Source organism: Crocuta crocuta, unplaced genomic scaffold, assembly GCF_008692635.1.
Source record: "Crocuta crocuta isolate KB4526 unplaced genomic scaffold, BGI_CrCroc_1.0 scaffold113, whole genome shotgun sequence".
Lineage (NCBI taxonomy): Eukaryota > Metazoa > Chordata > Mammalia > Carnivora > Hyaenidae > Crocuta > Crocuta crocuta.
The window spans coordinates 12,633,909-12,658,676 of NW_027530368.1; the positions used below are offsets into that span (position 1 = coordinate 12,633,909).

Consider the following 24,768-nt stretch of genomic DNA (forward strand, 5'->3'; position numbering starts at 1 on the left):
GTCCGATGCAGGGCTTGGACCCACAAATCTCGAAATCATGACCTGAGCCAAAATCAACAGTCAGAAGCTTAACCAAATGAGCCACCCAGGTGCGCCCCTTCTGCCTTTTTTTTTTTTTTTTTTTTAACAAATAGTTTATTGTCAGGTTGGTTTCCATATAACACCCAGTGCTCATCCCCACAAGTTCCCCCCTCCCTTCTGCTTCTTATCTCTCTCATGGCCCCTTACACATTTCCCAATGTTTACTGCACCAGTTTGGATGATGTAACGGCCCGTACTATCATATTCCATAGTAGCAAATTTTAAACTACTGAAATCAAGAATAGCATAAACTCAGGACTTGCCTGAAACAACAGGATATTTTGTTGGTGACAGCAGGGTTTTTTTCTATCAGTCTTACAAAGCAGCTATCCGTACAATAAGGGTTTGAGGACTGAGTTCAACAGGGGATTATGTGGTAGGAGATCCTAGTCCTTGTTATCGAAGTTTCCATGATGATAATTGTAATGTCATCTAGGCATAAATGCATATGATGAGAGCATCAAGAACATATGCTATCTCCAAAATTCCCCTTGAATATGACTTACCTAACATACATCTGCACAAACACAAATAACTTTATTCACATGTTAGAAGAGTGTTTGAGTAGACCGTGTTTTAAGGACACTTAATACAATCAATTTCTTGAACTCAGATTCAAGTTTTAAAAAAAACTATATTTAAGCTTTGGGTATTTTACTTACAGAATTTTGCATGTAGCCCACTTGTTTCTGCACAAAGGTTAAATACTATCTGTATCTGCTTAATTCCCCATACTTTGTCGTTTCATCATGATCTTGTACCCCCAGTTATTTCATTGTTCATTTAAGCTTATACTTCTTTCACCCAGCCTTTTCTGAGCTCATTTTCTCTCTTTTTGTTCTAAAGGGTAGTTTTGAGGTATTGGGTATTCCTTCCCAAGGTCCACAACAATTACATCCCTAGAAAATGTCACTCCTTTTAAAGGTCTTTTGTGGTTTTCAACAACTGATTGACTTCCGTTGACAGGTATAGGTGTTTTTTGCAAATCATCATCCTGTGAAAGAATAGGACAAACAGTATAAATGCTTGATTTATGAAGGCAACAAGCCCTTCTTTAAAATATCTAAGTTATATTTTTAATTTATATTTCAAATTAAATATAGAAGCATTGTTCGTGAGAAACAGAAGAGGTGTTTCTAAGTGACACAGGAAAGCAGTGGAAAGTGATCCATCATGATCTCATTTTCATATTTCTATGGTTACAAAAGAGCCCCCTGCACTGTTGTTCTGCCTCTGAGCTTAGGCCTTGTGTTAAGGGAAGATGTGAACTGTTGCTATCAGGGAGCCCCAACAGGGAGCTTGAGAAGGCCCAGGGAAGATTTTGTGCTGTTGTATAAGGAGCCTGGAACCAAAACGGGGACATGGGGTCTGGTCCTGAGCTTGGCCGTGGTGGAGGAATGACCTTGAGCAATTCATCTCATTTTCTCATTTGTAAGATGAGAGGGCTGGATCCCTAGATGATCTCCAAGGACTCCTCCAGCTCTAAGATCCTAGGATTCTGAGAAAAGCACAAGGAAGGGGAACTATTAGGAACAACACAAATATAAGAGTGAAGGATGGGAAAGTGTCTAGATTTGGCACCTATGACTGGTTTAATAACATGGACTGATGAGCGAAGAATAATTTGGATGACTGCAGACATGATGCTCCTTTCAGGTAAAAACTTAAGTTGCACGCAAGGCCACGTCATTGGTCCTAGCCAAGTCCCTTACCACCTTTTCAATTAAACAAATTCTAAACAGCCCCTTGAGGGTAGAAAAACCTGTCACCTCTTGAGCATTTCCTTCAGCATTCTTAGGCTCTTGCTTCTCTTTTACTTTGTCCTTCTCCTCTTCTTCCATGTCTTCTTTCTCTTCTAAGGGTGTGACCAGTGCTTCCAGTGCTTCTTTACTCCGTCTCTGGACAAGAATGCCAGGCCTCAAGGGTGTGTTCGAGTCCACATTGTGTGTCAGGAGAGTCCTAGATAATGAATCAGCAGGATTTTTAAAAATGCATGCATGTCAGCCCACCCTTACCACACCCCAAAACAGCTTTCTAACACCTTCTGTGACACAGACTTACTTTTCTTGGTCTCCTGGAATGTTTGCCTCCACATCAGCAGCTAAACAATCCTCACCTCCATTACCATCTGTACAAGGGCGTTTTTCTGTCTGTTCATCTTTCTTGCTTTGGAAACTGAAAACAAACAGGCAAAAACAACTTCAGAAAAAGGAGAATGGTCTCAAATTGAATTGAATGCTTGGCCTGGAACATCACTTTTAAACAGGAAATTAGAATTTTTAAAATTCCAAAATGGACAAAGTAGATAGCTATAGCGTTACTGGCTTTATCATAAATTGATTTAGATTATTTCTAGATACATTTGCTAGCGTGACTTGAAATCTGATCCCAATTTATCAACATGGATTTATACCATTTATATAAAAAAACCACCAATAAAAGGAGGATGCAAATGAAGCAAATTAGGAGGAGGATGAAGAAAGTGATTTCGGTGATTTCAAAGGTCAGAGGAATAGCCAGAAGACTCATCTACTCTCACAGTCACAGATCGTGCAAATACTCTTTTCCAGCTTAGTTTGAATGCAGTTCTCTTGTTCTTTACGTTTTCTAGAAACAGAAGAACACAAGGCTATTTTCATTGTTGTTCTTTTGATCCCGTCCATAAAAGATGCTCTGCTTGTTTCGATGAAGTTGACTCACACTGGCTAATTTCTCTCCATAAATGTGGTGGGGGCTCAGGTGGTTGGAGGGGAGACTGAGCTGGGACACGTGGGATCACTCAGCTCACCTCCTCTCACCCCAAAAATATCAAGAATCCGGAGGAGAGGAATTGGAGCAGCTGGAGCCAAGTCCAGCTGCCCATTCTTCTCTCTTCAGTGACATCACAGAATCACGGAACCGTTTGGTTAGCAGGAGCAGAGTGCCAGCCCAACCCTGCCCATTACCCAGTCAGGATAATTAAGAAACTCTCCTCTGGGTTGCAGTCTGTCCTCTCCTCTCAGAGGACTGGGGTGGAGGCCATGTGGCACCACCCTGGCCACGCTTTGGACAAAGGTTTTCTTCCTGCTCTCTGAACACCAGTTTTCCTTTGTTAACCTGAGCCTGTTTCTCTTACGCTTCTTTCGCAGACAATGAACAATCAGTCCCACTTCCTTCTTATAAAATCACTTTCTAGAGTAATCAACTTATGTCCTAATGGGTGCTCTCCAGGCTAAATAGCCCGTATCTTTCTAATCTCACATCCCTGGACCTACTTTCTGGACAAACAAGCAAACTGGCAGCTCTAGGAGCCATGGCTGAGGAAGCGGGAGCACAGTAAGATGATCAGAGTCATGATGACCCTGCCCCCAAACTCATTTCAGGTGAGAGTGATGCCCACAACAGAGAAGAGCTAGGGTTTTCTGACAAGCAAAGGAAGGTACAAAGGAATATGGCAGATGCTGCCAACCACATCTAAAAAAGTCAGAAAAATGAGCCCTTGGGGATCTCTGGGCTGTATCAACACTGGCTTTCCTTCAGAAGGGCAAGGACTATGGCTTTTTTATCACTGGATACTCCACCAAGTCAGGATCTGCAAATCCCATAAACATTGAATGGATGTGTCTGTCCAGCAGATGTAGTATGTGTGTATGTGGTGTGTGTGTGAGTACAAATAGAGCTGGTTGGAGGGTTCATGCCAAGCCTGATTTCTAGAACATGAGAATATCTGGGCCATTCCTGGCAGTGAGAATTGATGCTTCCTGCATCAAGACTCACAGATAAAAGACTCAGAGCCCATATCACTCTCCTTACTCTACACTGCTGCCAGACTGAGACTGTAAGAGCCCAGATCTTCCCATGTCTCATATACACATAAAGGATTTTCCTGGGAAATGGGAATATTTTAGATGTACTATTGGTTACACACATCTAGACTTATGTAAAAACACATCAAACTACATCATTAAGACTAGTGTGCCTTGCGTCAGCTACAAGTGGATATCACACTGAATGGAAAGGAAAAAGGGGCCCCACCCCTACACTGGGTTTGGGTGTGTGTGGTGCCATGAGCAGTGCTGGACCAGACGGCACTGCTGCTAGTTGTTCCCGCCTCCAAGACTTTATACCAGATACAGTCTGAGACCAGAGACTTTCAGCAACAAGGGCTGATGAGACTATCATAAGGGTTTTCATTCATTGCATGTGACCTGGATATCAATATTAAGTTTATATATATAATTCTGAAAAGTGGAAGGTTATCCAACTTTGGTCCCTAAATCACATTTTTAAGTACACTGGGCTAGGAGTTTGTGATGCCATGATACTTGAAGATGGAGTCCAGAACCTAATCAAGGGCACCTTGCACATGAGTGTGTGCTCAAAAATTATACATGGTGGGAAACTACTACCAATTCTACATAAATTGAAAATATTCTAAGAGTATTATGAAAATTATATGCTGACAAACTGAATAATCCAGATAAAATGGAAAAATTCCTAGAAACACAACCAAACAGAATTGTGAAGATATAGAAAATCTGAATAGAATATAATAATGAGACTGAATCGATAATCAAAACCTTAGAACAAAGAAAAGCCCTGGACCAGATGGCTTCACTGGAGAATTCTATTAAGCATTTAAAGAAGAACTAACCAATATCTTTCAAACTCTTCCAAACAACTGAAGAAAAGGTTATACTTCCTAACTCATTGCGTGAGGCCAGCATTATCCTGATTCCAAAGGCAAAGACAACACAAAAAAAGAAACCTAAAGACCGATCTCCCTCATGAACACTGAAGCAGAAATCCTCAATAAAGTATTAGCAAACTGAATTCAGCAGCATATTGAAAGGACCATATGCTGCAACAAAGTGGAATTTATTCCTGGAATACAAGGATGGTTCAACAGAATCAATGTAATACACATTAACAGAATGAAGGGGAAAAAAATACACGACCATCTCGATTGAGGAAAGGCATCTGACGTAATTTAACATCCTTTTCATGATGAAAAACACTAAACTAGGAACAGAAGGAGCCTACTCAAACATAATCGAGCTCATATATAGGAACCCCACAGCTAACATCATACTCAGTGATGAGAATATATTTGCAAATCACATATCTAATAATGGATTAATATTCACAATAAATAAAGAACTCCTACAACTCAACAACAAACAACCCAATTCAAAAATGGACAAAGGACCTGAATAGACATTTCTCCAAAGAAGATATGCAAATGGACAATAAGCACACAAAAAGATGTTCAACATCACTAATCATTAAGGAACAAATCAAAACTGCAATGAAATAACCACTTCACACCCATTAATAAAGGTATTACTTTAAAAAAAAGAAAGAAAAAGAAAATAACAAGTGTTAGTAAGAATGTGGAGAAGTGGGAACCCTTGTGCATTGTTGGTGGAAATATGAAATGGTGCAGTCACCATGGGAAAGAACATGGCACTTCCTCAGAAAATTAAATACAGAGTTCCATATTATCCAGCAATTTCATTTCTGGGTATAGTCACAAGAAAAGTGAAAACAGGGACTGGAACAGATATTTGCACACCCATTCCATGGCAGCATTATTCATAATAGCCAAGCGAGGAATGGGCAGAGACAGAGAGGGAGAGAGAGACAGAGAGAGAGAGAAAGAGAATCGCAAGCAGGTTCCACGTCATGAGTGCAGACCCTAACTTGGGTTTTGAATTTATAAATCGTGAAATCATGATGTGACCTGAAACGCCCCAAGTAACCCAGGCGGCCTCCAACCTGGGAGACTTTTTGACCTTGTGATTCCAACTCAGGGGAGAGGTAAGAGGACATTCCAGTCCACCTCAGAAGAGCAAGTTTCCCCCAGGGTGTGCATAGACCAAGCCTTTTGCACATTACATTGGTCCCACCCCTGTGACAACCCAGCACCCGTAACAAGTGGGAATCATTATCAAGAGGCAAAAGGGGACTTGCTTTGTGTTTTATTTTGGAAGCTTGAATTTGAAAAGATGAGAACACTGTCTCTATCTGGGGATGCTGCTGTAGGAGGTGAAGCCAAACCCAACTCTGCTGTCTAACTGGAACACATGAGTTGTTTTTCTGTTCAATTGATTTTGTTCAGGCAGTAATAGAAGTTTTTGCTTCTATTTCTTTCAAAAGACATAATTTGCTGTAATCATTTGTACTGTTATGGGTTCTTATATATTTTATTTAAAAAAATTTTTTAATGTTTTATTTATTTCTGAGAGAGAGAGAGACTGTGTGAGCAGGGGAGGGTCAGAGAGAGAGGGAGACACAGAATCTGAAGACAGGCTCCAGGCTCTGAGCTAGCTGTCAGCACAGAGCCTGAAGGAGGGCTCGAACCCACAAACCGTGATATCATGACCTGAGCTGAAGTCAGACGCTTAACCGACTGAACCACTCAGGCACCCCCTTATATATTTTGTTTTAATCTGTTGTAGTTTTTATTTGCTTTCTTCAACCTCTGTACTCATAGCCTTTGATCTAAACACTTCTGATAAAAACCATCAGGAGTTTTCTAGGGCAGAGCTTCTCTATCTGTGGCAAAGAAGCAGGTTTCAATGTTTTCTCACAATCCACTGAGGACTTGTGCAAAACCGAAGTATTAGAGTGATCATATGTTTGGAAGTTACGGCAATGTAAAATCGTTATTAAAAGTTTCTAGGTATTTACTTTTAATTTCTGTATTTTGTTGCAGATCAGTGGCAATTTAAGGACAAACACCTAACCAGAGATTACACCTGGATTAAAAATGATTGAACAACTCTCTATTTGTTAAAAAAAAAAATTTTAATGTTTATTTTTGAGGGACAGAGACAAAGTGAGACTCAGGGAGCGGCAGACACAGAGGGAGATAAAATCTGAAGCAGGCTCCAGGCTCCAAGGTTGATGCAGGGCTCAAACTCATGAACTGCGAGATCATGACCTGAGCCAAAGTCAGACACTTAACTGAACCATCAAGTCACCCCAGTAACTGCTTTAAATAACATTTATGTTTTTTGCAGAAAATTTGGAAAATACCAAAAAAAGGAAAATAAAATCTAATATTAATTCCAACATCTAGAAATAAAAACTGTTGAAGTATACTGATATTTTGTATTATACGTACTGATGGTTGTACAACTCCCTCAATATAATTTTAGAACCTTTTTATCATCCCCAAAAGAAACCCCTTGCCCGTTAGCAGTCAGTCCCAATTGCCCTTCTCCCCAGTTCCTGGCAACCACTAATCTATTGCTTTTTTAAGGTTTTAAGTAATCTCTACACTCAACATGGGGCTCAGACTCACAACCCCTAGCTCAAGAGTTGCATGCTCAACTGAGTGAGCCAGTCCAGTGCCCCCGATCTATTGTGTTTCTATTGATTTGTCTATTCTCAAAACTCCATATAAATGGAATCATACATTATGTGGCCTTTTGTGTCTGGCCTCTTTCAACATAGCATAATGTTTTCAAGATTCATCCATACTGGGGGTACCTGGGTGGCTCAGTTGGTTAAGCATCTGCCTTCAGCTCAGGTCATGATCTAGCGGTTTGTGAGTTCTAGCCCTATGTTGGGCTCTGTGCTGACAGCTCAAAGCCTGGAACTTCCATCTGATTTTGTGTCTCCCCCTCTCTCTGCCTGTCCCAGGATCATGCTCGGTCTCTGTCTCTCAATAATAAATTTTAAAAAATGTTAAAAAATTGAAAAAGAAAAAAGATTCATGTTGTAGCATGTAACAATATGGCATTCCTTTTCATTGCCAAATAATGCATTTGACGAATACATCAAATTTTGTTTTCTCCATCAGTTGATGAACATTTGGCTTGTTTCTACTCTATTGTGAATACTGCTACTATGAACATTCATGTGTATTTATAGAGACACAAGTCTTCATTTCTTTTGGATATATGCATAAGCACGGGATTACTGAGTCATATGGTTAACATTTTGAGGAAACACATATATATTTTTATAACTTAAAAAATCAGAATCACTATAGATGTACTCTGTTAAACTTACCATTTTAATTATAAACATTTCCCCAATGTCTTCCAATAATCTTCAAAAAGATTATTTTTTTTAGGGGGCCCCCAGGTGGCTCAGTAGGTTAAGCATCTGACTCTTGTTTTCAGCTCAGGTCAGGATCTCACAGGTTCATGAGTTTGAGCCCTGCATAAGGCTCTACGCTCACAGTGCAGTGCCTGCTTGGGATTCTCTCCCTCTCCTTCTCTCTCTGTCCCTCCCCCATGTGTGCTCTCTCAAAATAAATAAGCTTAAAAGTTTTTTAAGATGATTTTTTAAATATGTACACATTTCTCCAATTTATAAAAGCATTACAATTATTTTCTTATTATTGGACATTTTACTGCCTTTATAAACAGTATCTTTTATTTTCAAAAGTTAATTGGTTTCTGGCTCTTTTATTTTACATTTCATCCATTTTGCTTCACTGTTTTTGGGCTCCAAATATCTTAACTTCTATTTATTCCCTTTTTTTATACCTTATTTATAATTTCTTGGGTTCAGTCTTCTATTAATCTTAGTTGAGGCAAAAGCAATTTCTACTTTAGGTTTAGAAAACTGTTAAAAACACTTTGAATTTTTGGGGGGCTCAGTTGGTTAAATGCCCAACTCTTGATTTTGGCCCAGGTCATGATCTCACAGAGAACCTCTCATTGGGCTCTGCACTGACAGCACAGAGCGTGCTTGAGATTCTCCCTCTTCCTGTCTCTCTGCTTCTCCCCTTGCTTTCACTCTCTCTCAAAATAAATGGATGAACATTTTTTAAAAACCCACTTTGATTTTTTTACATAATTTGTCTTAAAAGGGGAATCATAATCATCTGAAGAGCCTGTCAGTTTTGTTTCTTTCTTTCCTTTTGGGAAAAAGTCAGAACAAAACACGCCTTGGTGATGTGACTTAAATTTTAAGAAACATGTTTTTAGGGCACCTGGGTGGTGCAGTCAGTTAAGTGTCAGTTAAGTGTCTGACTCTTGATTTTGGTTCAGGTCATGATCTCTCAGTTGTGAAACTGTGTGCCCTCCTGAGCATGGAGCCTGCTTGAAAATCAATCTCTCTCTCTCTCTCTCTCTCTCTCTCTCCCCCCCTGCCCTCTGCCCCCGCTCCTTTCTCCCACTCATGTAGCTTTCTCTCTAAAAAGAAAAAAGAAACATGTTTCAGAAAAAAGAACTATTTCTTATAAAAGCATTTTTTTCTCTGATTTTTGTCTTAGGCTTAGAAGTTAAAGTTCCTCTTGCAAACATCAAGTCTTTCTGATCTCAACAGCTTTTACTACTCTGTTTGAATGAAAAGAAACCTAATAATCCCAACTCTGCCATTTGAGCAATTTAACTTTTTAGAAGCTTACTTAAATCTGATTAATCACTTTTAATTTTTCTGTTACCTTTTCAAGCTCAAAGCAAAAATGTTTACAGCACATCATTGATAAGCCAATGCTCAGAGAGAGGTTTTCCTCTCTGTATAAGGTTCTGGTTGGTATTGAGCAAAAACACCTATTAGTTTTAGGAGCCTTTTTAAAGAACATTTTTAGATTTTCAGAAAAATTCAAAAGATAGTACAGAGAGTTCTCATATACCTCACACCTAGTTGATAATTAACACGTTACATTAGTATGGTACATTATTATTAATGAACCAATATCAATACATTATTATAGACTAAAGTTCATAGTTTATTCAGATTTCCTTAGTTTTTATCTTAGTTTTTACTAGTTTTTATCTAATGTCTACTTATAGTCCAGGATTCTATCCAGGATATTTTTTTTTTCTTAAACGTTTACTCATTTTTGAGAGACAAAGACAGAGTGTGAGTGGGGGAGGGGTAGAGAGAGACAGAGGGAGATACAGAATCTGAAGCAGGCTCCAGGCTCTGAGCTGTCAGCACACAGCCCGATGCGGGGCTCAAACTCACAGACCGGGAGATCATGACCTGAGCTGAAGTCGGACCCTTAACTGGCTGAGCCACCCAGTGCCCCAATCCAGGATATTTAATTACAATCAGTTGTCTTACTTCCTTGGACTCTTTTTGGCTGTGACAGTTTCTCAGACTTTTGATGACCTTAAGAGTTTTTAGGAGCACTAATCAGGTATGCTGTATATTTTGTAGGATGACCCACTACTGGAATTTGAGCACATTTTTTTATTCCACATTTTCTTTAAAGGAACACACATATTTTTAAATGTAGAAGTGAGGACCGGTGAGCTCTGAGAATAGGTGATAAAATGCAGGATGACTTCCTCTTTGCCTTTTCTTCTCTTAGATCCCCTTGGGGGATCCAATCCAATCCTCTTGGGTTGTTTGGGGAAAGACAGCTGCCATGTTGTAGGGGCAGTGAAGCAGCCTATGGATGGGGCCATGTGATGAGGAACTGAATCTTCCTTCCAATCATTAACAAGGGAAAAATCTTCTTGCCAATATTCCTGTGAATGGACGTAGAAACTGATCTTCCTCCAGCTGACCCTTTAGATTACCGTAGACCAACATCTCCACTACAACATCTCCGCCAGACAGACCCTGAACCAAAATCACCAATAGAAACCATTCCTGAAATCCTGACTCACAGAATCTATGAGATAATGTTTATATTAAGCTGCTAAATTTAGGATCATTTGTTATGCAGCAATAGCCTGTGGTGTTTATATTTTTTATTTCCTGTATACTATGATGTTTTGATACCTTTGATAAGAAAAGCCTTCCTGGCTGGGGAGGCTACCTATCCTGGGGCTAGCCAATGCTTAGAAAGAGCAAGGGGCTCAGCTGGGAGCATGTCTTTGATCTGCAAGCTAACCAATCCAGAGCCATACCTCCTTTATCTGGCCTATGCACTGCAAAAGGCAGTATTATTCTGCCTTAATCATCCCAGGGCCAGGCACTAAGCAACAAGAAACCATCCCTATAGCTTAGAGCCCATAGAAATCGTTCAGACTAGGGGAGCCTGGGTGGCTCAGTTGGTTAAGTGTCCGACTCGATTTCAGCTCAGGTCATGATCTCATGCTTTTGTGNGGGGAGAAGGGTTCTAAAAAATCCCTGAGGAAATATATATTATATAAAAATACATATTTTAAAAAGGTAACTAAGTTGCCCTTTATTCCATCACCCAGAAACAGCCATTGCTAACAAAATTATCCTTCCTAACTTCTTACACATACACAACTAGAAGAAAACAGTGCTTANGTCATGATCTCATGCTTTTGTGGGTTGGAGCCCCACATCGAGCTCTGTGGCCACACCTTACTGACTTCACATAATAGAACCCAGATCATAGCTTTGGTGATGGAATACATAGAAGGAGGACCAACAAGACTCTATAGGAAGTATCGATCTGTCTCTATGTGGATCTATCCAGGTGGATCCATTTTCCCTCTCAGCATCACGAGATGATCCTTTCAATACGTGACTCACCATGGCTTCCATTTACTGTAAAGGTCAATAAGGTATCTTTAAGAACTAGGGTTCTTATGAATGGGGGTTTATGTATTAAAGTCAGCTATGCTTTTCTTGGAGGTACTCTTAATATGTCTGGAAAACAAAGACCTCTCTAGAATCTAAAAAAAAAAAAAAAAGAAAAAAGAAGCCTGATGTACCTCCACCCTAAGTCTTAGATCTCCTACGGCCCAGAATTTAGGTCAAAGAATGTGGCTAAATTTTATTTTTTTCACTCTTGTTAAAACTAAGAGCTATCCCAAAAGGACAACTTAATCAACCCCTAACACCTGCCCCTAAGGAGAATGTCCATGACTTGCTATAGCATTCTTCCTGAGATCTCTGTCAAGACCCAGTGCTGTATATATCTCCTACTTAGTGTCAGGAAAGCACATCGCCTCCAACTCTGGCCTAAGAGGGGCTAACCTCTAAGCCACTCATCCAGTGACTTAAATCTGCCTTCATGAACATTACCCTTGAGACCCTTCTTTTGGGTTGCCCCACTGGAAAGCCCAACCACTTGGCCCATAAAGTCCACAGGCCTCTATTTCCAGGAATCAGTTGCACACACTCTACTTTGGACCAGGGAGCCTCACACATGTGAAGATAGATGGAACGACTACCATTTTGTTTCATCTTTCTTTCTTTTTTCTTTTTTTAGTGCTGAAGGAATCTTTCACAGATACTTTCAGAGGCACCTCAGGCAGCTGTGGACCTGGGCTCTGGCACACACAGTGGTCTGCGGGAAGATTAGAGCACCCAGGACTGTGGAAACCACGACACAAGGCATGCATTATGGCCCTGAGACATCCACCCTCCTACATATAGGTTCAATTACTTGCCACCCCAGAGAAAACCACACTCCTTCCCCAAAAAGAACCTTGTTCCTCGTTAATACAGATCCAGGTGTCATACTTAGAGTTGGAGAAGAGACAAGTTTGTTCTACACAGTGGTGTCCAATAAATCAGGGTGTTGTGGATATACTTTGTATCTGAAGCAATGTTTTCAAGTTATACCTTGTTCTTGAAGCTCATCTGTGCTCCTGTTAGTCCCAGGAGGTTAGGGGCTAAAAAAGAGCAAGAAAGACTGTGGGCGAGGGTAGGGAGAAGGGTTCTAAAAAATCCCTGAGGAAATATACATTATATAAAAATACATATTTTAAAAGGTAACTAAGTTGCCCTTTATTCCATCACCCAGAAACAGCCATTGCTAACAAAATTATCCTTCCTAACTTCTTACACATACACAACTAGAAGAAAACAGTGCTTACATGCTCAGAGGCTTACCCTTACCAGAAGGATGAGTTTGTCAACTGCTGGCTTCCTTACAGAGAAGGTGATAGGAGAGGAAGCCTTGCAAGAGAGAGGCTGCATGGTTCAGGTTCATGAGTATGGCTCTGAGAATTATCAGGACATGAATCCGTTTTTCTCCTGACTACCCGAGTGACCTTGGAGAAGTTACATAACCTCTCTGTGCTTCACTGTCCTCACATCAAGGATAGGGATAATATCTGTTCCTATAGGATTGGTGTGAGATTTAAGTGCATAATACTGATGTGCTTGCAATGGCGTTGGTCACACAGAAAGTGACAATCTTGTTATTGCTATTGTTATTAAGAATTTAATCTGGTTTAGGGGGGCCTGGGTGGCTCAGTTGGTTAAGCATCCAACTTCAGCTCAGGCCATGATCTCACAGTTCGTGGGTTCCAGCCCTGCGTCGGGCTCGGTGCTGACAGCTAGCTCAGAGCCTGGAGCCTACTTCAGATTCTGTATCTCCCTCTCTCTCTCTCAGAAATACATTTTAAAAAACATTTAAAAATTTAAAAAAATAATTTAATCTGGTTTAATAGGGTAAAAGAAGATGGTAATTTCACAACACCTGCTGGTTCTCTGAGGAGGAGACAGTGACAGGCTCATTGTCTGTGAAAGCTCCATTTCTTACCCACACATGGGTGTGTGTGTGTGTGTGTGTGTGTGTGTGTGTGTGTGTGTGTAAAGATGTCCACTGGGAAGGATCAAAGATGGAGTGCTTTCTTTGAGAGGAGGGAGTAAAAGGTGGATCTCAAGACAAGAAAGCAAGACTAGGATGCCTATAGAAGGGGTCTTTTTTTTTTTTTTTTTAAACCTTTTCCTTGNTTCAGTAAACCCTTTACACAGAACTGTCAGGGGACATGGTCTGGACAGGAAAGGGTTTGGACTCCCATCCCCCCTCCAATCCCTGTTGCTTCTGCCATGCTGGACGGAGAGGCAGGGAAGCTAATACACCAAGAATATTTGCCAGGATTTGAATTCTATTCCCTTAGTAAGTCTTCAGATGGGGAATACTCTCTCCCTTCTCTGTGTGTTTTAAGAGAAATACATTGCTAAACCCTCCTTTCAGAAATTGTCTCCCTCCCTCTCTTTTCTCTCCTCCACACCTCAAGGTGGCTAGTCAGCAACTTCCTTCAAGCAGAAAATTCCCCCAAAATGATTTCTTTAGAAAATTTTTTATTTTTATTTATTATATTTTAGAGACAGAAAGAGAGAGCACACACGAGTAGGGGAGAGGGGCAGAGGGACTAGGAGACAGAATCATAAGCAGACTCCAAACTCAGCACAGAGCCCAACCCAGGGCTTGATCCTATGACCCTGGAATCATGACCTGAGCTGAAATCAAGAGTCAGACACTTGGGGCACCTGGGTGGCTCAGTCGGTTAAGTGTCTGACTTAAGCTCAGGTCATGAGCTCGTGGTTCTCAGCTTGAGCCCCACATCGGGCCCTGTGCTGACAGTGCAGGGCCTGCTTATGATCCTCTGTCTCCCTCTCTCCCTGCCCCTCCCCTACTTGTTCTGTCTCAAAAAGAAATAAACAGGGGCGCCTGGGTGGCTTAGTCGGTTAAGCGTCCGACTTTTGCTTAGGTCATGATCTCGCGGTTCGTGGGTTCGAGTCCCGCGTCGGGCTCTGTGCTGACTGCCAGCTCAGAGCCTGGAGCCTGTTTCAGATTCTGTGTCTCCCTCTCTCTCTGACCCTCCCCTGCTCACGCTGTCTCTCTCTCTCTCAGAAATAAATAAAAAACATTAAAAAAAAAAAAAAAGAAAGAAACATTAAAAAAATAAAAAGAGTTGAACACACAACCAAACCACCCAGGCACCACCCCGCACCTCCACCGATAGCGATTTCTAATCTCTTTACCCTTATTATTCCCAAAGTTTGTTGTCTCTTAAATGGCATTTTGTTCATCTCAAAAAGCAAATAACCTGAGCTAAATTGTGAAAGCCAAGATTTGCATCGCCCACTTTTCTTACTGCGGTAGAGTATGTACATGCACGCCACTCCTCCCACCAAGAGGGGAAGTCATTCCTCAAGTGACTTGCTTTGGCCAATAGACTATAGCAGAAGAAATGCTGTGCCGATTCTGGCCTAGCCCTTTAGAGCCCTGTCAGCCTCTTGGTCCTCTCTCTGGGAATCCTGAGGCGCCAGGGAAGAAGCCTTACCTTGCAGCTAGAGAGGCCCAGCTCCCATGAGGCACTGAACATGTGAATAAGGCCGTCTTAGAAATTCCAGCCCAAACGAGTGAGCCCAGCTGTCTTAGTCTGTTTGGGATGCTTTAACAGAAATATCATAGCTTATAAACAACAAATACTTATTTCTCATAGTTCTGGAAGTCCAAGATCATGGTGTTGGCAGATTTAATGTCTGGTAAAGGCCCTCTTCCTGATTCAGAGACAGCTGTCTTTTTGCTATGTCCTCATATGATAGAAGGAGGGAGAGAGAGTGCCCTCTTGGGCTTCTTTCATAAGGACACTAAACCTATTCATGAGAGCCCTGACTTTCTCATCTAATCACCCACAGGTCCCACCTCCTAACAGCACACCTCAGGCCTTAGCATTTCAACATCAATTTTGGATGGCCACAAACATTCAGACTACAGCACCAGCCTATGCCAAGTGGGACAGAACAACCACTTAGCAGACTGAAGACAACCCAGAGAGTCATAAAAGGTAATTACCAAACCCAACTTCTTAACATATCAGAATTACAGGTTTTCTTCTGTATCTGAATATATGCAAATCCACTTTAACATTTGCCTTTGGAGGGGTGCCTGGATGGCTCAGCTGCTTAAGTGACTACCTCTTGATTTTGGCTGAGGTCATAATCTCAGATCTAGTGCCACATCGGGCTCTTCACTAAGCATGGAAACTTCTTGGGATTCTCTCTCTCTCTCTCTGTCCCTGTTCATGCACTCTTTCTCTCAAAATAAATTTTAAAAAAAGAAGGGAACTCATGATATTTGTTCAAATAAACAAAGGGAAGTATGACACTGAAGATTTGTAAATAGATCATGCTTCTTCAAGTGGGTAATACACTAAGAATAATTTTTAAATTTTTAACTAAATATGTGACAAGAGGCTTTTTTCATTTTTTTGTTTTGGCTTATACATGGGCTGATTTCCTTCCCTTTATAATTTATCACACTCACAGTGACTGTTTCTAGAAATTTTGCTGTACTTTTTCCTCTCACTCTGACTCCTTCCTCAGTACCCCTTTTGCTATGGGCCCTTCAAGCTGACTGGATCATTGGCAGTAAGAGGGAGAGGACTGTTTAGAAGATTGACACTGATTTGCTCACTGGGGCATGTATGCTCCAAAGATGTCTACAACTAAATATTGGCATTTTGACCAAGACAAGTCCTATCTGAAAAGGAATCATTTCTCACAGAGAATAAAAAGATGTTGTAAGTAACATTGCTCTACTCCAGCTGACTCCATTTATTATCATGAACAAATGGGGAAATTCAGTCACAACTTGCAGGGTATCCACAGTCAGACCGGGTGAGACACAGAATATTTCCTGTAATTAACATATGCATAATAGTTTGACATTTGAATATACTGTCTTTTGTAGAATATTTGAGCTTTCAATGTTTAGGACTTTCAGTAAACATTATTTATGTAAAGTAATGATGTCAGTTTTCCCAATAATTGTTCCATATGTCATATTTCAGGACTGTCAGAAAAAAGAGGGAAAGGCTGGGAAACAAATATTAGACACCCGTGTGACAAACATGAGGATACATCAATTTGGAAATAAGATTCTACTAGGTAACCAATTAAAAAAATAATATATTCACCCAGCTTGAAAATTTTTAAATATGGAAAGGTTTTGTGGCAAAAACGTCTCCCAACCTGCCCTGACCTATTCTGCCATTTCCTCATCAGCACCCACCTGTCCCCAAACCACTGATATTAGTTTCTTGTGTTTTCCAACAGAAAGCCTTTATAAGCAATACAGATATATATCCTTACTTTGGTATTCCTTTTTTAAAAACATTTTATTGGGGTGCTTGGGTGGCTCAGTTAGTTGGGCATCCAATTTTGGCTCAGGTCATGATCTCACAGTTTGTGGGTTCAAGCCCCACATCAGGCTTCGCACTGACAGCAAAGAGCCTGCTTCAGATTTTGTCTCCCTTTCTCTTCCCCTTCCTCCCTCTCAAAAATAAACATTAAGGGGCTCCTGGGTCACTCAGTCAGTTGAGTGTCTGACTTCAGCTCAGGTCATGATCTCGTGGTTTGTGAGTCCGAGCCCTGTGTCGGGCTCTGTGTTGACAGCTCAGAGCCTGGAGCCTGCTTCAGATTCTGTGTCTTCCTCTCTCTCTGTCCTTCCCCGCTCACATTCTGTCTCTCTCTCAAAAATAAATAAACAGGGGCACCTGGGTGGCTTAGTCGGTTAAGCTTCCGACTTTCGCTTAGGTCATGATCTCGCGGTTTGTGGGTTCAAGCCCCGTGTCGGGCTCTGTGCTGACTGCCAGCTCAGAGCCTGGAGCCAATTTCAGAGNTAAAAATAAAAGTAAAAAAAATTTTTTAAATAAACATTAAACCTTTTTGTTGAAGCATAACTTATATATAGTAAGTTCTAGCTACAAAAATATTTCCAATACTCCCCAAAACCGTCATCCTCTCTCCTAGTGTCTGTCAAAGATGGCCATTATTCTGACCTCTATCACTATCAATTAGCTTTGCCTTTCCTTGAATCCCATATAAATGGAATAAGACAGTATGTATTTTTGTGTGGAGGGCTTCTTTTGTTCAATGTGACATGTGACATCTGAAGTTCACCTGTTGTTGTATATGACAATATCTTGTCTTTTTCTTTTATATGTATATTCCATTATCTGATTATGCCTCAATTTATTTATCCATTCTACTGTTGATAAACATTTGGGTTATTTCTACTTTGTGGGTATTAAAATAGTGCTCCTATGAACATTTTTATACATATCTGTTGGTGGATATAGCACTCACGTCGGCTATAGAGAATGGTTTGGACAAATCATAGGTAGATCTCCAAAGTGGTTATATCAGTTTATACTCCCACAAACAATGTATGAATCCCTCTTGCTCCCTATCTACAGCAACCCTTAAAAGGTCCACCCTTTTAAACAACATGAAACAAAACCTCCTTATTCACCTTGGGAGGATGCTAGGGAGCCGACCCATTATCTTTAAAACCAGTAAATAAAGGTGGGGAGCCTGGGTGTCTCAGTCAGTGAAGTATCCCATTTTCGTTTAGGTTATGATCTCTTGGCTTGTGAGTTCAAGCCCTGCATCAGGCTGTGCACAGTGCAGAGTCTGCAGAACTGCTTCAGATCCTCTGTCTCCCTCTCTCTTTCTGGCCCTCCTCTGCTCACTCTCTCTCTCTCTAAAATAAAAACTAATAAAGGGGAGGGGGATCAGACATTTTTCTTTTTTTCTCTTATAATCTCTATCTCAGGATAATGAAACAATGACAAATTTCTTTTCACAAAGGAGTTTCCAATAAGAAACAGAAATTGACTAATAACATCTTGCAGTTCCTGATGCATCAACGGATTTTGCTGTTAACATCACACAAAAAGAGACAAGCAGACACCAAATGTCTTCTGATGGAATTACACACCAACACCTAGAAAGTAGTCTTAGTCTAGCCTCTTGAAAAATCTCAATCTGAGCAAGTCTCTAGATCTAACTGCCAGTTTACAGGAAATATAAGGGACAGAGGAACACGTGAGGCAATCATCCAAATGCAAGTTATAGAGAAACTGTAGGAAAATGACCTGGTTTTATCAACAATAAGAAATAAAGGAAAAACATTTTTTTGATAGATTGGGAGAGAGGCAGAGGGAGAGAAAGAATCTCAAGCAGACTCCATGTCCAGCAAGGGCTCAGCTCAGGGCTCAACCCCACAAACTGAGATCACTACATGAGCCAAAATCAAGAGTCACATGCTTAACCAACTGAACCATCCAGGTGTCCCTAGAAATACAGAAAAAATTTTTAAATGTTTATTTTTGAGACAGAGAGCATGTGAGCAGGGGTGGGGTAGAGAGAGAGGGAGACACAGAATCTGAAGCAGGTTCTAGGCTCTGAGCTGACAGCAAAGAGCCCAATGCAGTGCTCAAACTCATAAACTGTGAGCTCATGACCTGAGCCAAAGTGGACGCTCAACCGACGGAGCCACACAGGTGCCCCAACAAAGGAAATTTTTAAATGATGTAGAGGGAGACCACAGATCAAAAGGGATTTAAGATAATTATCAAACAAGTACAACATGTGAACTTCATTTAAATCCTGGTACAAACAAAAAAAAGAAATTATAAGGCATGAAGAGAAGTGTGAACACTGATTAGACATTTATTTAATACCAAGGAAATGTTAAAATATCTTTTAGGTGTGATAAAGTACTGTAGTTATGTTTGAAAAAAATTCTTATATTTTAGAGAAATACACAGGAATATTTATAGATTAAATTAAAACCTGGGCTGGTTAAAAAAAATTTTTTTTAAACATTTATTTATTTTTGAGGGAGGGCGGGTGGAACAGAGAGAGAGGGAGACACAGAATCTGAAGCAGGATCCAGGCTCTGAGCTGTCAGCACAGAGCCCAATGTGAGGTTCAAAGCCACGAAGTGCAAGATCATTACCTGAGCCAAAGTGAGACACTTAACGGACTGAGTTAACTCACTGAGTCGCCCAGGGGCCAAAACCTGGGATGGTTTTAAAAATAATCTTCGTGGAGGAAATGGAACGTTTGGATGAAATATGATTATCCATATGTTGACAACTGTTGAATCTGGGTGATACGGACATTAGTATCATTTTTTCTCTCTGCTTTTGTGTATATTTGTGTATATTTGAAATTGTGCCTAACAAAGCTTTTAAGATACCTAAGATTTTCTTTACAGTATTCTCTACAATATCAAATATTTGGAAACAAACTAAATGTCCACAGTTTGAGAACGGCCAAAATAAACGGAGCATGTTGAAATAATATAATGGGGTATCATGAAATAATATAGAGTATAGTTCTCAAACTTTTTGATCTTAGAAACTACACTATTAAAAATTATTGAAGACCCCAAAAGCTTTGTTTATGTGGGTTGTAGTTATTAATATTTGCTGGACTGTATATTAAAGCTAACAAATTAAAAAAATTTTTTACTGTTTATTTATTTTTGAGAGAGAGAGAGACAGAGTGTGATCAGGGGAGGGAATCCTAAGCAGGTTCCATGTCCAGAGCAGAGCCCCATGGCAGGCTCCATCTCACAACCAGGAGATTATGACCTGAGCTAAAATCAAGAGTCAAAGGCTTAATTGACTGGGCCACCTAGGTGGCCACCCATACAATTCTTAGTATGTTTAAGGATAAAAGACAACTTTGGCAGAGCACTGAAAACTATAATAAAGTGGGGCACCTAGGTGGCTCAGCAGGTTGAGCGTCCGACTTCAGCTCAGGGCATGATCTCACAGTTCGTGGGTTTGAGCCCCGCGTCTGTACACATAGTGGATAAATTTAAAAATATAATTATATCAGACCAAAAGCTTTTGATTTAAAAGAAAAAGCTTTCATCCATATTTCTGAAGCATTTGAATAACATAAATCAAAATTAAATTAAAATATATTTTTTAAGATTGAAACAAGTAAGGTGTGAAAAGTACATACATCTGTTGGGGGCCTAGGTGGCCCAGTCGGTTAAGCATTTGACTTTGGCTTCGATCATGACCGTATGGCTTGTGGGTTCCAGCCCCGCTTCGGGCTCTGTGCTGACAGCTCAGAGCCTTTAGCCTGCTTCAGATTCTGTGTCTCCCTCTCTCTCTGTCCCTCCCCTGCTCATTCTCTGTTTCTCTCTGTCTCAAAAACAAATAAACATAAAAAAAAATTTTTAATGTGGTCAGAGGACCTTAAAAGGGGAGGAATTAATGCACTCACTGAAGGAAACTATAAACCTTTTGAACTTTTCAAGCCATCAGCTGTCATCTTCAGCCTGAACTTAACCCCCCCTCCTCACCATGGCAACTAGATTTTCTGAATTATTCACTTAGAAAGGAAACAAGTCAGTTTATGTGGTGCCTGGGTGGCTCAGCTGGTTAGGCATTCAACTCCTGATTTCTCCTCAGGTCATGATCCTATGGTTCATGAGTTTGGGCCTAGCATCAAGCTCTGTGCTGATGGTACAGAGCCTGTTTGGGATTCTTTCTCTCTCCCTCTCTCTGCCCCACCTCAACTCAGACTTTCTCTTTTTCTCTCTCAAAATAAATACAATTTAAAAAAAAAAAAAGTTTAATAAGTTTCAATCTCTCATTTGCATATTAACTCAACCAATTCCAGGTAACCTAACTTCAATCCTGTTTTGCAGAGAAAAGCTAAATTAGAACTGCACTGGAGGGCTCATGTAGCTCAGTTGGTTAAGCATCTGACTCTTGATTTCTACTCAAGTCTTGATCCCAGGGCTGTGGGTTCCATCCCTGCATCGGGCTCCGTGCTGAGTGTGGAGCCTGCTTGGGATTCTCTCTCTCCCCGTCTGCTCCTCTTCCACCTCTCTCTAAATATAAATAAATAAACTTAAACAAACCTTTATAGCTGAGAACAACACTCATGACCTTTCACCTTACAACTCTGCCCTCTCTTTGTCTTTCTCAGAACACTATCCAGGTTTCAACCTGAATCTGTAGCTCCTGAATTGCAATTCTAACTGCCCAAATAAAAGTCTGTTTGCTTTAATTTTCAGTGAATTCTTCCTTAGTCAACAGTACCATCGTTTTTTAAAAATCAGTCCTCTGATGGACACTTTGATAGTTCCCAATTTTTTGCTATTACAACAACTTCATACATCATTTCATACATAAGCAAGTGTATCTATAGGAATAATTCCTCAACGTGGGATTGTTGGATCAAAGTGTAAAAGGCGGCGGTGGTTTTGATAACACAAGAGGGTTGTGACATTCTGCTCTCATTAGCACTATAAAACACCTGTTTCCCCCATCTTCCTAGACTGAGCATATTGCAAAATGTTTGTTTGTCAATCTGATGAGTAAGAAATACTACCTCAGTGTAGTTCTAATTTGCTATCTCTTATTACAACTGACCCTAAGGTACCTTTTCGTATGTGTTGGTAATTATTTTTCTATGAACTCTTTGTTCCCCAGTCCTTTGCCTTGTGAAAGATGAAATGAAATACTCACTTGCATCAAAGGGTTTTTAAATGGAGCTAGGTGGCCATTAAGGAGTGGATCTTGGGGTGCCTGGGTGGCTCAGTTGGTTAAGCCCACGACTTCAGCTCAGGTCATGATCTCCCAGTTCATGAGTTTGAGCCCCAGAATAGGCTCAGGGTTTGGAACCTGCTTTGGATTCTGTGTCTCCTTCGCTCTCTGGCCCTCCCCAACTCGCGCTCTCTGTCTCTTTCTCTCAAAAATAAACATTAAAAAATAAAAAAAGGAGTGGACCTTATGCACATGCTCAGGGGGTGGAACCAAGAATATTTTAACTGGGCCAAACTGCATACTCTTCAAGGAATCTGCACCAACAACCGCAACTTGCTACAGTAACAGACTTTTGCTTAGTGATAGCCTAGGCAACCAATTATGTTGAGCAAAGATTAGTTTTCTGCCATCAACACCAATCAAAATTCTTTGTAAACAATCTATGCAAGCATTCCCTTTTTGTCTTTAAAACTGCTGACTTTTGGTGACAGACAGTAGCTATACTTGCGGTGAGCACAGTATAACTATAAACTTGTCGTCAGATCACTACACCTGAAAGCTAATGTAACATTGTGTGTCAACTACACACCATTAAAAAATAATTAAAAAGTTAAAAACCCCTTAATTTTGCTCCCCGATGGGACAAGATTTGGGTCGCTGCTGAAATCTATGTACCCTGAATTTGCAATTCTTTGCTCCCAAGTAAACATTTTTTAAATGTTTTTGTTTTTGTTTTTCCTGAGAGAGAGAGACAGCGTGAACAGGGGAGGGTCAGAGAGAGAGGGAGCCACAGAATCCGAAACAGGCTCCAGGCTCTGAGTTGTCAGCACAGAGCCCGACGCAGGGCTTGAGCCCACGAACCGTGAGATCATGACCTGAGCCGACATTGGACGCTTAACCAACTGAGCCACCCAGGCGCCCCCCAAATAAACATTTTTGCGTAATTTTTGCCTCCTGACAAATTTAGGTTGAGAGCCTATTTTTCTATTAGGTTGCTGATTGTTAAATATTTTACAACGAATATTTAATACATTTATATCCGTAAAAAGTGATGCAAGAAAAAAAAAGTCATGAAAATGAACATACCAACCTTTCATCCACGAGGCTGGAATCCGGCCGAAGAGAGATCCACGAACATTCTGCGACCGCTTCAACGGAAGCCAGGACCCCACGGCGCATGCTCTGACGAGTCTCACCTGAACCCAAACCCGTGCGTGCTCAAGGGAAATTTTGTGTGCGCATGCTCCAAACGGCCGGCGCCGCACCTGATTTCCTAACGGAGAAGCTGTTGTGCGCCCTCGTGAATAAACCGCTGCTAGGGGACTTTCCACAAAGAACTGATGGCGTTCGCGAACGATGGCTTTTGTTAAAGCATTTTCAATGGAGTTGCGGGGACACAGCTGCGATTAGGGTGGATTTTAAGAGTGCGTAAGAGGGGCACCTGGATGGCCCAGTCAGTTACGTCCGACTGCAGCTCAGGTCACGGTCTCAGGGATTGTAGGTTCGAGCCCCGCATCGAGTTCTGTGCTGGCTACTCAGAGCCTGGAGCTTGCTTTGGATTCTGGGTCTCTGTCTCTCTCTACTTCTCCTCTGCTTAATGCACTCTCAAAAATAAATGAACATTTAAAAAAAATTTTAAGTGCGTAAGACAGAGTAGAAGCAGTCACATCCCAGGGGCCCTCAAACTAGGGTACACAATGGTTTTCCTAAAAATGCTCTTACCGAGGACACCCGCGTGCTGTGGGCACAGCTCCTCCTTTCCCACCTCACCTTTCATGCCTCCCTGTTCCGTTTTTACAAAAGAAAAGGCACGCATCTCTTCCTCCTCACCTAACAATGGCACATTGCCCCAGGGTGTAGAAATGTCCAGGGATGCAAGCAACATTGGTATTGAATTGAGAAAGCAGCAACTCCAATACATTATTTTGAAATTCTGATGTTTTCTTATTCTTCACTTTCAACCAAGTTGAAGGAGAACCTAGTGGTTGGGCCATAGATGACAATGTGATAGTCCACAGCACGTCATTTTTGGCATTAAGAGTCTAAAGAAATGACTGATATTGCTATAACAAAATCTCCTCTGCTTCTATATAGTTATGTGGAGAAGTTTCTTATCACAAAAAAGTAAAAAACTGGGATTTTATTGATGCAGAGGCCCCATCATTCTGAGCAGTAATCCTCAAAAATTAAAGCCAATTAAAAAGCATTCCACTCACTTCATTAAGATAGGAGTTCCAATAAAATTTTGCTTCAATGTGTTTTTGATCAGTTGTGTATTAGTATCACAATAAACCCACGAGACATTAACTTTTAGAAACTTCTGGTCATAGGAAAAAATTTAATTTCAAATACTTTTTTTCAGGGAAGCATGATAGGGTAATGAATAAAAGCCTTTGAAGCTTAAAATACATTAGGATAAATTTCTGTGCGGGAAATGAATTAGAATTAGGGCTTCAAGTAGAAAAAAGAATGATGTAAAACTTGTAAAAGAAGACTTTTTAGTGGATGATGAGTATCAAATTGTATTTAGATTTATTGGATACATTTTAAAGATTCATGTGACTGTTAAAACACAAATATTTAGGGACACCTGTGTGGCTCAGTCGTTACGCATCTGACTTCGGCTCAGGTCATGATATTGTTTATGGGTTCGAGCCCCGCATCAGTCTCAGTGCTGACAGCTGGCTCAGAGCCTGGAGCCGGTTTCAGATTCTGTATCTCCCTCTCTCTCTGACCCTCCCCTGCGCAAGCTGTCTCTCTCTCTCAG

At 40.8% G+C, this 24,768-nt stretch overlaps 1 protein-coding gene across 2 annotated transcripts; it reads right to left on the bottom strand.

Moving 5' to 3' along the window:
- Window positions 1-688: 688 nt before the first annotated feature.
- Window positions 689-23,160, bottom strand: CUNH2orf74 (chromosome unknown C2orf74 homolog). Of its 2 annotated transcripts, XM_077766210.1 has the most exons (5): window positions 2,782-2,938; window positions 2,495-2,688; window positions 2,143-2,256; window positions 1,851-2,040; window positions 690-1,075 (listed from the first exon to the last, which is right to left on the bottom strand). In XM_077766210.1, exons 2-5 carry the CDS (start codon window positions 2,608-2,610, stop codon window positions 902-904), a joined length of 594 nt encoding a protein of 197 aa, XP_077622336.1. In that variant the 5' UTR covers window positions 2,611-2,688; window positions 2,782-2,938; the 3' UTR covers window positions 690-901. The 2 variants fall into 2 exon arrangements, with proteins under 2 accessions (XP_077622337.1, XP_077622336.1); XM_077766211.1 differs by lacking the exons at window positions 2,495-2,688; window positions 2,782-2,938 and adding an exon at window positions 23,088-23,160 and having other exon boundaries at window positions 689-1,075.
- Between the last annotated feature and the right edge of the window lie 1,608 nt (window positions 23,161-24,768).

Excerpts from the sequence above, each read along its gene's own strand:
- CUNH2orf74 (XM_077766210.1), bottom strand. The coding sequence starts at position 2,610 with ATGAGTCTTCTGGCTATTCCTCTGACCTTTGAAATCACCGAAATCACT. Across the intron at positions 2,041-2,142 it reads ATTCCAGGAGACCAAGAAAA|GACTCTCCTGACACACAATG; the intron begins GTAAGTCTGTGT and ends TTCATTATCTAG. Across the intron at positions 1,076-1,850 it reads CTGAAGGAAATGCTCAAGAG|GATGATGATTTGCAAAAAAC; the intron begins GTGACAGGTTTT and ends ATTCTTTCACAG.